Source organism: Girardinichthys multiradiatus, chromosome 23 (genome assembly GCF_021462225.1).
Source record: "Girardinichthys multiradiatus isolate DD_20200921_A chromosome 23, DD_fGirMul_XY1, whole genome shotgun sequence".
Taxonomy (NCBI): Eukaryota; Metazoa; Chordata; class Actinopteri; order Cyprinodontiformes; family Goodeidae; genus Girardinichthys; species Girardinichthys multiradiatus.
This window is the reverse complement of record NC_061815.1, coordinates 157,320-174,187: the sequence shown is the minus strand read 5'-3', so window position 1 is coordinate 174,187 and position 16,868 is coordinate 157,320. Positions and strand designations below refer to the sequence as shown.

Genomic DNA, 16,868 nt, shown 5'->3' with positions numbered 1-16,868 from the left:
TTCTACATTACACACATAGATAGTTTATATTCTACAGTATCTTATATGAAACCTTACTTTTTAACAAATTTGAGGGATCGAATGCTTTCCTAAATGGGATTTTGCAGACAATAAAATTCTTATTCAGTTATCTAATTTTCACAAGCCCACATTATATTGGATACTTATTACAAACATTTTTCCATGCATACAGTTTTGATATAAAATAAATCTATTTAATACAAAACTGAATCAATATTTTATGAGAAATAGGTTCAAAATAAAAATAAGTTCTCTATGAGGTCATTTTAAAAATGTTTTGAGACTGAAATTAAACATTTATTTAAACCACTTTGTGGCAACAAAATTTAGTTGCAATATTAGGATTTGATACTTTTTCATAACAAAATAGCTAATCAAAATTCAGTCTTTTATTAAAATTTCAAAGCTTTAATGATTTAAGTAATATTAATGCCTTCAAAGATTTCTTTTGAGGTATCTGAAAATGTACCACCCCGTATTTATTTATTTTCTAGCTTTGTAAAGAAAATGTTTTCATATTCAGTACCTTACAGTGTGTTTTCTTATGCCATATAATTAATTGTATTCTATGTCAATGTTTATAATACTAAAATAATTAAAAACATGAATATAAAAGACCGACAGCTACGTGTTTGAATCTATACTGTTTAACAGACCATTTGCAATCGTCAACCGGACGAGAACTGTGAAGACTTTCCTCTGCGCATGCGCTGACCGGAAGTAACGTTCCTCACGAGCTGTGAAGAAGAAGAAGAAGAAGAAGAAAAAACCAACAGCAGCGGCAGCAGGAGAAGCCGCACTGGTAGTGTTCATGTGCCCATATTTGTTATTGTGCTTGAATAAAACAAGACGGCTTCCATAAACTGGAGCTGACACCTTTTAACACGATTTTCTGGGAGACCCAGCTTAAGTGAGTTCAGAACCGCAGCACCATTCTGTTTAGCGGTAATTGTTATGTTTTTAAAATCGTTGCTTTCATTTCAGTTGTTCTTCAAGCTCCTTTTATTAACTAAATTTGTAATGGCTTCCTAAATCCTTATCGGGTTGTAGGGTTTGGCTGATTCAGCTTGGAAGGAGGTGGTGATTCCTGGTGGAAATTGTTTTGGTTACAGAACTACACCGGAGAGCAACATCAATGCTTTAGTGTTGTTTTAGTATTCTTTCTATAATACAATTCGTTCTAAGATTGGAGTCTTTATATATATATATATATATATATATATATATATATATATATATATATATATATATGTATATATATATATATATATATATATATGTATATATATATATGTATATATATATATATATATATATATATATATATATATATATATATATATATATATATATATATATATATATATATATAATGTGTATATATATATATATATATAATGTGTATATATATATATAATGTGTATATATATATTTATACAGGTACTTCTCAAAATATTAGCATATTGTGATAAAGTTAATTATTTTCCATAATGTCATGATGAAAATTTAACATTCATATATTTTAGATTCATTGCACACTAACTGAAATATTTCAGGTCTTTTATTGTCTTAATACGGATGATTTTGGCATACAGCTCATGAAAACCCAAAATTCCTATCTCACAAAATTAGCATATCATTAAAAGGGTCTCTAAACGAGCTATGAACCTAATCATCTGAATCAACGAGTTAACTCTAAACACCTGCAAATGATTCCTGAGGCCTTTAAAACTCTCAGCCTGGTTCATCACTCAAAACCCCAATCATGGGTAAGACTGCCGACCTGACTGCTGTCCAGAAGGCCACTATTGACACCCTCAAGCAAGAAGGTAAGACACAGAAAGACATTTCTGAACGAATAGGCTGTTCCCAGAGTGCTGTATCAAGGCACCTCAGTGGGAAGTCTGTGGGAAGGAAAATGTGTGGCAGAAAACGCTGCACAACGAGAAGAGGTGACCGGACCCTGAGGAAGATTGTGGAGAAGGGCCGATTCCAGACCTTGGGGGACCTGCGGAACCAGTGGACTGAGTCTGGAGTAGAAACATCCAGAGCCACCGTGCACAGGCGTGTGCAGGAAATGGGCTACAGGTGCCGCATTCCCCAGACCTGGGCTACAGAGAAGCAGCACTGGACTGTTGCTCAGTGGTCCAAAGTACTTTTTTCGGATGAAAGCAAATTCTGCATGTCATTCGGAAATCAAGGTGCCAGAGTCTGGAGGAAGACTGGGGAGAAGGAAATGCCAAAATGCCAGAAGTCCAGTGTCAAGTACCCACAGTCAGTGATGGTCTGGGGTGCCGTGTCAGCTGCTGGTGTTGGTCCACTGTGTTTTATCAAGGGCAGGGTCAATGCAGCTAGCTATCAGGAGATTTTGGAGCACTTCATGCTTCCATCTGCTGAAAAGCTTTATGGAGATGAAGATTTCATTTTTCAGCACGACCTGGCACCTGCTCACAGTGCCAAAACCACTGGTAAATGATTTACTGACCATGGTATCACTGTGCTCAATTGGCCTGCCAACTCTCCTGACCTGAACCCCATAGAGAATCTGTGGGATATTGTGAAGAGAACGTTGAGAGACTCAAGACCCAACACTCTGGATGAGCTAAAGGCCGCTATCGAAGCATCCTGGGTCTCCATAAGACCTCAGCAGTGTCACAGGCTGATTGCCTCCATGCCACGCCGCATTGAAGCAGTCATTTCCGCAAAAGGATTCCCGACAAAGTATTGAGTGCATAACTGTACATGATTATTTGAAGGTTGACGTTTTTTGTATTAAAAACACTTTTCTTTTATTGGTCGGATGAAATATGCTAATTTTGTGAGATAGGAATTTTGGGTTTTCATGAGCTGTATGCCAAAATCATCCGTATTAAGACAATAAAAGACCTGAAATATTTCAGTTAGTGTGCAATGAATCTAAAATATATGAATGTTAAATTTTCATCATGACATTATGGAAAATAATGAACTTTATCACAATATGCTAATTTTTTGAGAAGGACCAGTATATACAGGGGTTGGACAATGAAAGTGAAACACCTGTCATTTTAGTGTGGGAGGTTTCATGGCTAAATTGGACCAGCCTGGTAGCCAGTCTTCATTGATTGCACATTGCACCATTAAGAGCAGAGTGTGAAGGTTCAATTAGCAGGGTAAGAGCACAGTTTTGCTCAAAATATTGAAAAGCACACAACATTATGGGTGACATACCAGAGTTCAAAAGAGGACAAATTGTTGGTGCACGTCTTGCTGGCACATCTGTGACCAAGACAGCAAGTCTTTGTGATGTATCAAGAGCCACGGTATCCAGGGTAATGTCAGCATACCACCAAGAAGGACGAACCACATCCAACAGGATTAACTGTGGATGCAAGAGGAAGCTGTCTGGAAGGGATGTTCGGGTGCTAACCCGGATTGTATCCAAAAAACATAAAACCACAGCTGCCCGAATCATGACAGAATTAAATGTGCACCTCAACTCTCCTATTTCCACCAGAACTGTCCATCAGGAGCTCCACGGGGTCAATATAAACGGCCGGGCTGCTATAGCCAAACCTTTGGTCAATCATGCCAATGCCAAACGTCGGTTTCAATGGTGCAAGGAGCGCAAATCTTGGGCTGTGGACAATGTGAAACATGTATTGTTCTCTGATGAGTCCAGCTTTACTGTTTTCCCCACATCCAGGAGAGTTACGGTGTGGAGAAGCCCCAAAGAAGCGTACCACCCAGACTGTTGCATGCCCAGAGTGAAGCATGGGGGTGGATCAGTGATGGTTTGGGCTGCCATATCATGGCGTTCCCTTGGCCCAATACTTGTGCTAGATGGGCGCGTCACTGCCAAGGACTACCGAACCATTCTTGAGGACCATGTGCATCCAATGGTTCAAACATTGTATCCTGAAGGCGGTGCCGTGTATCAGGATGACAATGCACCAATACACACAGCAAGACTGTTGAAAGATTGGTTTGATGAACATGAAAGTGAAGTTGAACATCTCCCATGGCCTGCACAGTCACCAGATCTAAATATTATTGAGCCACTTTGGGGTGTTTTGGAGGAGCGAGTCAGGAAACGTTTTCCTCCACCAGTATCACGTAGTGACCTGGCCACTATCCTGCAAGAAGAATGGCTTAAAATCCCTCTGACCACTGTGCAGGACTTGTATATGTCATTCCCAAGACGAATTGATGCTGTATTGGCTGTAAAAGGAGGCGCCAACACCATACTAATAAATTATTGTGGTCTAAAACCAGGTGTTTCAGTTTCATTGTCCAACCCCTGTGTGTGTGTGTATGTATATATATATATATATATATATATATATATATATATATATATATATATATATATATATATATATATATATATAATGTGTATATGTATATGTGTATATATATGTGTATATGTATATATATATGTTTGTATGTATGTATCTATATATCTATATATGTGTGTATATATATATATATATACGTGTGTGTACGTGTGTGTATAGATATATGTGTATAAATTTATATATATGTATACAGTACACACCAAAAGTTTGGACACACCTTCTCATTCAAAGAGTTTTCTTTATTTTCATGACCATAAATATTGTAGCTTCACACTGAAGGCATCAAAACTATGAATGAACACATGTGGAATTATATACTGAACAAAAAAGTGTGAAACAACTGAAAATATGTCTTATATTCTAGGATCTTCAAAGAAGCCACCTTTTGCTTTGATTACTGCTCCACACACTCTTGGCATTCTGTTGATGAGCTTCAAGAGGTAGTCACCTGAAATGGTTTTCCAACAGTAACAGTCTTGAAGGAGTTCCCAGAGATGCTTAGCACTTGTTGGCCCTTTTGTCTTCACTCTGTCCAGCTCACCCCAAACCATCTCGATTGGGTTCAGGTCCGGTGACTCTGGAAGCCAGGTCATCTGGGACAGCACCCCATCACTCTCCTTCTTGGTCAAATAGCCCTTACACAGCTTGGAGGTGTGTTTGGGGTCATTGTCCTGTTGAAAATAAATGATGGTCCAACTAAACGCAAACCGGATGGAATAGCATGCCGCTGCAAGATGCTGTGGTAGCCATGCTGGTTCAGTATGCCTTCAATTTTGAATAAATCCCCAACAGTGTCACCAGCAAAGTACCCTCACACCATCACACCTCCTCCTCCATGCTTCACGGTGGGAACCAGGCATGTAGAGTCCATCCGTTCACCTCTTCTGTGCCGCACAAAGACACGGTGGTTGGAACCAAAGATCTCAAACTTGGACTCATCAGACCAAAGCACAGATTTCCACTGGTCTAATTTCCATTCCTTGTGTTCTTTAGCCCAATTAGGTCTCTTCTGCTTGTTGCCTGTCCTTTGAAGAACCTAGAATATAAGACATATTTTCAGTTGTTTCACACTTTTTTGTTTAGTATATAATTCCACATGTGTTAATTCATAGTTTTGATGCCTTCAGTGTGAAGCTACAATATTCATAGTCATAAAACTAAAGACAACTGTTTGAATGAGAACGTGTGTCCAAACCTTTGGTCTGTACTGTATATATGTATATGAAAAAAAAGTTTTGTAACTTTGCATCCAACCTCAGCTCCTCGGTGAGAAATGAAAAAGTGACTAAATCAGTTTATTAAAGGAGTGGGTATCTGCAGAAAATTTGAATTCTGTTATAATTCTTTGTTTCTCTTTTTCTTCTTAGATCTGAGGTTCGTTCTTGTGAAAAGACTCCAGAGCACAGGGACCCTGTGTCAGTGTGTATTTGTGTGCTGGGCAGTGACACTGAAGCCATGGGACCAAGGAGAAAGACTTCTAAACTTCAGCCCTTAGTGAGCAGTATTGTGGAGGAGCAACCCCTGACAGCCTTTGAGCGCAAGGACTACATCAACGAGCTTTCCCATGAAGTTCTCTGCCATATATTCAGGTACAGAATTAAATATAAAGATCCTTTATTGTCCCACAATAAGAAAAATAAGGGGTACCAGCAGCAAAGTGAAAGACAAATGGAAACATACAGATACACATAAGGTAAAAACAAATACTGTACAATATGGGGAAAAATATTACAACATGAAAGAATAATACTGTAAAGTTATTAAAAATGGTATACACAGATTAAAAGAAATGTGCACTTGAGTAGGGGATCTAAAGATGCATCACATCTGCATGTATATTTGTGCAAGATATGGAAAAACTATGCAAATAACAGCAGGCATGTAAACACTTATGTCCAGATTGCGCCGGTGTGCTAGGGTTGCCGTTTGCCTCTGCCGACTGTATTGTTTTTCTCACTTGTCACAAGTGCAGGGTTTTCGGCAGCGCATTTCAGCGTAGTGGGCCACTACGCTGAAAATTGTCACCACTACGCTGAAATTTAAGCCGATACGCTCATTTTTGTATATCTGGGCTTCTTCCGTGTGGTTTTTATGTCGGCTATAGCGCTCCTCTGGTCTTTCCGTTTTTTTTTTATTTAGAAATTGAGGATGCTGTTTTTTCTGTTATATTTGACACCTCTCTTGCTTGTTTAAGGTACAATTACGACTCCTGCTAGGCACTGTAGGATATTTAATTCTTCCACTGCTGCTCTGTTCTCTTCTTACTGACACCTCTGAATTGTAACACCGGTCAATCTTGATATGTTCTACGTTGTGTTCTGTTGAAGAAAGGACCCAGACCATGGGCCTGGTTGGTTTTTAAAGCAGGTTGCTGGCAGAGGTCTCGTCTCAGGCAGACTAGCGCTGACTGCACAAATGGAAACAAAATTGCTCAGTAACATGCAACTCTTCCATACGCACACTAGTCAGCAGTCCCCTGTTAAAAGATAAGCATATGGAGAACCCCATAACTAGCTGAAAAGTGTCTGCTCTAAACTGGTGGAAAATGCACTTGTCTACTGACAAATGACTCCCTTCAGTGTGTTTTAGCACAGATAAACATTCACAACTGCATGTGGTTACATTTATGTCGTGTATTTCATGAAACGTGTTTAACTATTCCTATCTCTTCTCAGGCAGTCTAGCGCCAACTGAGAGCGATACAGTGCTGACGTCATAACTAGCACTCTGTTAAAGCAACATTAAAGGTAGTAATGCCAAACAGAAAACCCTTAAAATATAACACAAATTAGGGTTCTTCAGCGTTAATCAGGATTTGGAGAAGTTTCAAACACATAACCAGAAATCAAAACATATTTCCTACAATTGTTACATATACATGTATATAACCTCATATTTTACACCAGCTTTAAACAAATTGTTTTTGACAATGTCGTCCATGTTTGTATACTCCATGAATTAATTAGGCAAATGCATAACAATTTAACAGGTTGAAAAACATGCTACCAAATTTTCTAGAGGAATGAAAACAAATATTTTACCAAACCTCAACAAAAAGATCCTTAGAAATAATATATTTTTATTAACTACTCCCCTAGTAAATTTATAAGAAAGACCTATGGACTTAGGTGGGATGCCAAAAAGCTAAAATACCTCGGAGTATTTATTTCCCGAGATTTGGATGAGTTATTTAGTTTGAACTTTGTAATCTTACTAAAATCATACAAAAAGACTTGACAGCCTGGGCAAGGTTACTGTTGGATTTCACAGCTAGAATGGAAATAGTGAGGATGAATCTGCTTCCTCGATTTTTATATCTTTTCATGTCATTGCCTATTAGAATATCTAGCGCACAGTTTCATGCCTGGGACAGGTTGATCTCCAGATTTATTTGGTCCGGGACCAGACCAAGGATAAAATTTAAAACACTCCAAATTAATAGGGACCAGGGGGGTCTGGCCCTTCCAAATTTGAGGGAGTACTATTACGCATCTCAGATGAGTTTCATGGTCTGCTGGTGCTCTTCGGAAATAGAGACTGGATGGGAACAGATTGAACTTATGCAGGGTGGGGTCCAACGCCAAACACGACTGGGAGGTAAAATAGTTCAGACAAAAATGGGAATGGTATAGTTGAAAAGACGTTGTTAATCTGGAAAGAAGTGGTCGATAAGTACAGATTGGCAGATGTCACTGGACTCCTGATGTGGCCCTCCTGTAACTCAAACTGTCGGCCAGGAGAATTAGATTCCTCCTTTGTGGGCTGGAGAGATAGAGGACTTGTGGCTTTGTGCCAGTTTGTAGAAAGTAACACCTTTAAAACATTTGAGCAACTGAAAAGGGATTATAATCTCGAGAACAGAGATTTACTTAAATATTTTCAGGTAAGACATTTTTACAATACCAAAATAAAAAAAGGTGTTCCTCCAGAAGGTAATACTATTGTGAACATTTTTACAAATGCTCATACTCGCCTCCTGTGTAAAACTGTTTCCAAACTATATAAAGGGTTGCAGAAACATAATGGAAATAACACCTTGAATATTAAGTCTAAATGGGAAAGGGAATTGGGAGTAGAAATCACAGAGGGTGAATGGCTTTCAATGTGTGTGACACAACAGACATCTTTTTAAAGTTCTATCAATTGCAAGTAAAAAGGCAATTACACGGTCTTGGCTAAAGAAGCTCTCTCCCCAGCTGGACCATTGGCGGGAAGGCGTGGAGGAGATTCACTCTATGGAAAAACTGACATATCTTTTACATATAAAAGGACATTTTTATAACAAACTCTGGTCTAAATGGCATATAACAATGACATACAAGAGCAAGGAAGCATAACTAGGTGTACCACCTCGTAATTTTTTTTTTTTCTTTTCTCTCTTCCTACTTAACTAAGAATCAGTGCCCCAAGTTCTGTGTGTATTGTATGTCTCATTGTAATGAAAAATGTTAAATAAAGAGTATAAAAAAAAATAATAATGGTCGATGGTCCACTGGTCGATGTAGTGTAGAGTTAGGCTAAGATACGGCTCACAAGTCTGGCTGGTCCACAGACCTGTAGTTGTTGAAAAGTAGGTAACATTTGTTAGCTGCTGGGACATATTTTCTCTTACTGAAATGTACAACTACGTTAACGCTTTTTCTGCGAAAAAATGACTGGAATGTCATATTTGGCATCAAGTGTCTTAATAAGATTTTTGAATCTGGGTTTTCCACAACACTGACTGGAGCCATGTCTTCTGCGATATATTTTGTTACTGCGTCTGTGATTTCCCTTCAACTCATACTTTGTCTATCGTATGGGATGGTTTTTTCAAACGGAGACCCCAGTGTCATCTACTTCACAGTGTTCTTTGGTGTATGGGGAGACGCTGACATGCAGAGTTTACAACAGTCTTCCTTTTACATTGGATGACTTGTAGATAGTGAAATAAATTGTGGTACTGCTACCTTTTGCAGCAATGGTTTTGCGGCATGTTTTGCAAATTACTGCCTTTTATTTGACATCTTCCTTGTGAAAGCCAAAACCACTGCTATATTATTGATCCAGTGTTTCTCTTTGGAATTAGCTCGTCTGACTCCTCTTCAGTGTTCCCATTCACTTGCTCAGCTCGAACTCCTGGTGTCACCATATTTCTCGCATGCTTCTTGTTGCATGTGTGCCATGTAGAAACATTTCCGGTTTGGAGGAGGGGTTAGTGATGCGTTCGTAGCTTGTGGGTGAAACAAAACTCACATTGAATTAGACGCAGACGGCTTAATCTCGCCATGCCAATATGTACTCAATGGTCGCGATAGAGCCCTTTTAAACATTGTGCGCGGGAAAACACGTGATACATTGAGTGTGTTTGATATATCGCCCACCCCTTATTTGAGTAGAAGTAGTAGATGAAAACAAACTAAATCCAAATACGAAAGAGTTTGAAAATGTCTTTTGGGGCTACTGGAATATGGAAGAGGTGCATGTGCACAAGTACATTTGAACACTAAAGTAGCAACAGAAAACCTAATGAGATGGATTTTCTTCGTCTTGCTTTTTTTCTTCTCAATCAGCACAATACTGCCCCTGAAACAATCCATTGCAACTGCATGACTTTTTTTAGTCCGGTCTAAAAACAAATCTCTTAATGAAAGCAAACCGCGCCAACTGAAGGTGTGAACTTTCTCACTTTTACCAATCTCTGGACTGACCCTTGGATTGGACTGATCCTTGGATTGGCCCAGCAGTGTGAATGCCCGTGGCTAGAACACTGGGTTGGGATTACAGGAGCACCATTAGGGTGGTTTTGGACCTACTTGAGGGACAGACAATTTTGTGCTAATGTTGGTAATTTTTTTTCTACTTCAGCATCTCTCACCTGTGAGGGTCCTGCAGGGCTTGATGCTTGGGCCCGTCTGTTTTTATTGTATTTATTTCCTTTAGGGTTTATTCTGAAGAAACATGGTCTTTCTTGTCTATTGCCCCTTTTCCACTGGCTCGATTTGGCCCTACTTGACTCCACTTGGCTCACTTTGCCAGCGTTTCCATCACAGTTTTTTCCATACTGGCACCTACTTTTTTGGTCCCTGCTCAGCCCCGGTTGTACCTGCTCAGGAGCATGTGACGTGACCAGACTGCTGCTCACTGATTGGCCATGGGAGGAAGAGAAATGAGAAGGCTTTCGTTGAGACAGTGCAGGGAAAAGTTAATAATACTCAAGAGCGACTACAATAATATTAAGGACCACAGTGGCCGGAGCAGGTCATACATGTAATTTTACCATTTACAGATCAGAAATCATGCCTGAAGGCTGACAGAAAAGAAAAAGGACAAATCAGCTTTCTGAATTACAGGCAGGCAGAGCGCTGTATGTAATAACATCCTAAATCAGCTGATCACACATAAAATCAGCTGTTCAGTGGCACAAACATTTCACCCAAAACACACAAAACAAAACCACCGTGAAACCAGCGTCTGCGGAGGAGGGAGGAGACAGAGAGCAGCTGCCCGTAATCAGACTGCCTGCATTGGACCAAACATGAGGACGAGCCCTCTGAATCTGCAGAGCACAAATATGCAATATCCAACCTAAACTAACTTCGAAGGTCAAAAGTCCGCGGTTTTGCACTTTTAAGTACTTGTCTTCATTATTTCCATGGCTGAGACAAAAACTTTTTCATAAAGTCCAAAATTGTTACTTTTTCAGGCAAACTTTGGAGCTTCACCATCCAGACAGAAGTGTCTCTCCTCTCTGCTTCTCCTGCCACAACCCCCTAACATCAGAACCCCTGAGCCTTATTTTATAAGTTCTGGCTGGGCTGTGGTCCAGATAATTATCCCAGTGCATCATTTTAGACGTAAAAACATAAATAAGACATTCTTGCATATACATTAATACAAACGCTATTAGTATTTAGTTTATTTATGTTTTTGTTTTTATTTATTATTTATCATTTCACGCAGATTACTTTAATGTGACAATGTAACACAGTAACGTTAATAGCAGCACAACGCTCTACATGCATGGCTGGAGGCGGGGCTTCAGTCGTAATCAAATTGCCAGCATCGGATGAAATGGGAGGAAATACCAACTGAATCCACAAAGCGAGAATATCCAATATCCAACCTAAAACTAACCTCGGTCAAAAGTCCATGGTTTTGAGCTATAACGTCCTTGTCCTCGTTATTGCCATATCTAAAGCAGAGACTTTCTCATAAAGTCCAAAATAATAATCTTTTCAGGCAAACTTTGGAGCATTACGAGTCCAGATATTGCCGTCTCTCCTTACTGCCTCTCCTGCCACTCCTCCTCACATCACTTTAAGTTCTGGCTGGGCTTTGTTCCTGATAATTATCCCGGTGGATCATTTTATAAATGTAAAACAATAACATATAAATTAAAGCTGCAAGCAGCTTTAAAGGCGAGCTCAGCGCAGCTCTGCCTATGCAGTGACCGCAGGAGCCTGGCATCGCCGTCTACCGATGAGGCCGGCGCTTCGATTCTAAACGTCATCACTAGGTGGCACTGTGAGCAACATGTCATATGGTCTTCGGTCATGCAGAGTTCTGGTTTGGCGAGAAGCATTCAAATTTTGGGGGAAATCGGATCTGCACTTACTTGTTTATTAGTGGGCGGATCTAAAATCATGTCATCAATTGACTGTGGCAACATGTTCAGCATTCACAAGGCATTAAGCTATCTTCAAATGATTCAGCTGTTTGATCGCGATATAAGTTTAATGCAACTTTTCACAAGATTTCAATGTTTGTATTTAATCCAATGATGGAATTCTTGAACTGTCAGTGTGCACTCTGTTGTTTAAACTTCACTGAGTCTTCACAAACAAATTGCTGTTGTTCTTGGAAATTTCACTCTCCAGAAATAATTTATGCAGTTACAGTTTTCAACTGTTGATTTTCAACAGTTTTCAACTGTTGATTTTCAACAGTTTTCAACTGTTGATTTTCAACAGTTTTCAACTGTTGATTTTCAACAGTTTTCAACTGTTGATTTTCAACAGTTTTCAACTGTTGATATTCAACAGTATAGTGGCAGTTTTCCACTACCACTATACTGTCACTGTGGACGTCAGAGGTGGGCCAGGATATAAAGAATGGTGGCCAAAGTCTCTCTCGATCTCATTCTGTCTTTCTGTCTGTCTTCTCACTACTACTTCGCCTCTCAGCCTGCTCAGACGCTTTTCTTCCCTGCTTTCTTGCATTCTATTACTCAAATTTTTTGTCTCTTTGCTTTGATTATTATTATTATTTTTATTTTTTCAAAAGGATTTCATTGTTTTTTTTGTTTTTTTTAATCGAACCTGAAAGAAGGACAAGTTGACGCCAGCTAATCAGCACAAGATGCCTTTCTTTACCACAGAGGACTTCAACAAACTTGAACAGAAATTGACTGTTTTGGAGATGAAACTCCATCAACTAGCAGTGAATATTGAGGTAAATATGGGGTACAGCGATAATTCAACTCTGCCTGTGATCCCAAACAGTGAGAGCCAGCTCAATGACTCAGCCAGCAAACAGAACACTGAGAATAAACCCACCGGCAGCCACCTGGCATGTCTTAGGTGCAAGGCCAAAAAATCAAGGAAGACGACTCACTGGAAGATCTCTGCAATTAAACAAATCAGAATGGCCAGAATTACAGAGAAATGGCCCCGTTTCCCCTGGGAAAAGGAAACTTTGACAGCGAGCTGTTGTCAGAACAACTGATAGGACTGAGCCAGCTGGAATTCCTCTCGAAAATGAAAACCAGGAAAATTATCCATCTTCTGAGAGCAATAAAAGGTATGAGAACAATCTTCATTCTAAACAGTCTTCTCCTAAGCTGCCAAAGAAAGAGCGCCCCACCCGGCCAAGGACACTTATAGTGGGCAACGCAGCTGTGAATGGGATCAAAAACGTCTGGAACAAGAAAAACACAGAGGTTATGATTGGTACCAGTAATGTGGTGTCCGATATGTCAGAGAATATTCTGGCAATCACAGAAGAGCACCCGATCCTCAAAAGCCTTATCATACAATTTGGAGCCATGGATGACGTAACTAAGAAAAAATCAGAATTATTGAAGGAGGATTTCATTTGTCTGCTGGAAAAAGTTGGAGGTCTCAATATCAAGGTGTTTTTTAGCGGATCCCCGCCGAATTCCCCAAACCCCAACCCAGACAGACCGCTCCCCCGTTAAACCCCCCTCAACCCAGACCCCGACCCAGATCGCACAGAACTCTCCCATCTCCCCACCGAGCCTGGTTTTTGCTTTACTGGATTCTGATAACATGAAAGGAGCTCTTAAGATTGGGACCCAAATGGCTCTGACAACTTCTCCATTCAACACCCCCCATGGCCAAGGCCCTGCTACTAAACCAACATCTTCCAAAAGCCGTAGAGCCACACCACCTCCTAATCTATCTTCTTCTAATCAAGACTTTCAAATCACTTCTCTGTGGTACAGTCTGGGCCCCAGTGGTAACTGTCAGAAATGAACATGTCCAGGAAAAACTTGGAGCCCCTAATAGGAGATAGTTGTAAAATCTCTGTGCTTATATGGGACAGAAAGAACAAAGCTAAAAGGATAAGAGATGGTAATAATCAAACTTAAAAGCCATAAACTGTCAGGCACAACCAGACACAGAGTTAATATAAGCAGCTAAGTCATTTAAACTGGCTTTATTGAACATTAGATCTCTGTCAGGAAAATAATATTTAATCAATGACTTCATTACTGACCACAATCTTGATGTTATGTTTTTAACAGAAACGTGGTTAAATGAATTTAATGAAGCACCCATTCTGATAGAGTCGATGCCTCCGAAGTACAATTTTCTTTGTGAGAGCAGACGGCAAAGAAAAGGTGGAGGGGTGGCCACTTTGTTCAAAGATTCACTAAAGTGTAAAAAGGTATTTCTGGGCAAATTTGACTGTTTTGAAAATTTGGCTCTCCAGGTAAGGAGCCCGGTCCGAACCATGTTCTTGCATATTTACAGGCCTCATAAGTCCAAAACAAACTTTTTCAGTCATTTTAATGAGCTCTTATCTGTGATATTTGTTGATTATGACTGTTTAATTATTGTGGGACACTTCAACATACACATGGACAATCCTGAGGACAGAAGTGCAATAGATCAATGTGACACTCAGAAATTTTGTTTTGACTCAACATGTTAAACAGCAAATGCACAAACAGGGACATATTTTGGACTTGATCATCACTAAGGCTCTAAACATTTACAAGGTGTCTGTAACTGATGGTGCCCTATCTGAACACTTGTCTGTTATCTTTGAAATCATCATCTCCAATGACTAAGTTTGCCAAAGAGACATTATAAGAAAACACATCTTTAAGGACGTGCTGCTGAAATCTAAAGATTTACTCGTCTACCTCCACTTTGCCCTGTTACACTGTAGATGAGCTGGTAGACAAGTTTTATTCTAAAATCTCGGACATCATTAATTCAATTGCTCCAATTAAAGTGACGGTCATTTCTGGGAAGAAAATGTCTCCGTGGAGAAGTGCTCCACCAGTCAGAAGTTAAAAAACGGCGTGTCGAAAAGCTGAACGCATGTGGTGAAAGACTAAACTCCAGGTTCACTATAACATCTAAAAAGAGAGACTCCACAGACATAACTTACAACTGAAAAATGTGAATCTTTCTTCTCTGAAATCATCAGCAAAAACATAAAAAATTGTTCTGCCTTATTTAACACGGTCAATAGGTTTACTAACCCTCCTGTAACTGTAGCATCTGAACTCCACTCTACCAGGGCCTGCAAGGAATTTGCTAACTTCTTTACTGAAAAAAACCCAAAAGATCAAAGGGGGGCAGTCAGCACATCCACATCAACTCCAGTACCAAAGTTGTCTCCAACTAGAACTGATTTTGACAAACTTTCCCAATTTCACCAAATAAACTACAAAAACTTAGAAGAAATTGTACAGCAACCAAGCTCTTCTTCCTGCTGTCTCATGTTTTACCCACAGCTTTTCTTAAGAAAGCTTTGCCTGTCATAACGTCTGATGTAACTCAAATAATAAACACATTCCTTTTGTCAGGTGTTGGCCCCCAGGCCCTAAAAACAGCAATTATCAAACCTCTATTGAAAAAGAGCTACTTGGACAAGCCTCTACTGCAGAACTACAGGCCTATCTCAAACCTCCCCTTCATCAGTAAGATTATTGAAAAAGCTGTGTTTCAACAACTTCCTAACAATGACCAACCACTTTGATGTCTTCCAGTCAGGCTTCCATGCTCACCACAGTACAGAGACTGCCCTTGTCAAGTTGTTCAATGACATCTGTATAAATGCAGACTGTGGAAGAACCACAGTGCTGGTATTATTGGACCTTAGTGCAGCATTTGACACTGTTGATCACTCCATTTTATTAGAGTGCCTGGAAAACTGGGTCGGCCTTTCTGGTACAGCACTCAATTGGTTTAGTGTCAGTAGGTAACTTTACATCAGAGACCACAAAAATCATATGTGACATTCCCCAAGGGTCCATCTTAGGGCCCCTCCTATTCAACATCTACATGCTCCCCCTAACTCAGATTATAATAAACAACAACTGAAGTTATTATAACTATGCAGACGACACACAGCTTTACATTACAATGTCACCAGGTGACTATAAACCCATTCAAGCGCTTGGTAAATGCTTAAAAGAAATCAATGCTTGGATGTGCCAAAATTTTCTTCAGCTGAATCAAAACAAAACTGAAGTAATAATCTTTGGACCAAAGGAAGAGCGTTTAAAAGCTAGCACACAGCTTCAGTTAATACAGCTAGAAACCACCAATCAGGCTCGAAACCTGGGTGTAGTGAAGGACTCAGACCTGAACCTTCAGAGACACATAAAAACAGTAACAAGGTCGGCCTTCTATCACCTAAAGAACATCTCCAGGATTAAAGGACTAATGTCTCGGCAGGACCTTGAAAAACTAATTCATTTGTTCATCTTTAGTAGAATTGATTACTGCAACTGTGTCTTCTCAGGTCTGCCTAAAAATTGGATCAGACAGCTGCAGTTGATCCAGAATGCTGCTGCCCATGTCCTCACTAGAACTAAGAAAGTGGAGCACATCACCCACACTGGCTCCCCGTATCTTAAAGAATAGACTTTAAAATACTTCTGTTTGTCTATAAATCACTGAATGGCTTAGTACCAAAATATATTACAGACTTGTTGTCAGTGTATCAACCAACCAGACCTCTCAGGTCTTCTGGCTCAAATCTACTCTGCATACCCAGAACCAAACATGGAGAAGCAGCTTTTAGTTCTTATGCTCCACTAATCTTAAATGGACTCCAAACTGTAAAAGCGCTGAAACCCTAAGTTGCGTTCAATCAAGATAAAAAACTTATTTGTTAGAGTGGCCTTTGACTCTGCTATCTAAACATTATGAGTTAGATTTTCAGTCCAACTTTCCTTTCATTTTTGTTTTATCATTAATTTTGTAATTTATGTTTTTATTATCATCTTTTTAATTATTAATTTTTTATTCTCTTTAATGATTTAAT

The 16,868-nt window shown here is 39.5% G+C and overlaps 1 protein-coding gene across 3 annotated transcripts in view; it reads left to right on the top strand.

The window, feature by feature from the left end:
• The first annotated feature begins 710 nt into the window (after positions 1-710).
• fbxo38 (F-box protein 38) overlaps positions 711-16,868 on the top strand; it is a 150,066-nt gene continuing 133,908 nt past the window's right edge. Inside the window, exons 1-2 of one of the 3 annotated variants that reach the window (XM_047354624.1) lie at positions 711-823; positions 5,726-5,947. In XM_047354624.1, the coding sequence (XP_047210580.1) occupies positions 5,814-5,947 (134 nt within the window). In that variant the 5' untranslated portion in view covers positions 711-823; positions 5,726-5,813. Of the gene's footprint in view, positions 932-5,725; positions 5,948-16,868 lie in introns of those variants that run through there. The other 2 variants (XM_047354623.1, XM_047354625.1) reach the window with 2 other exon arrangements.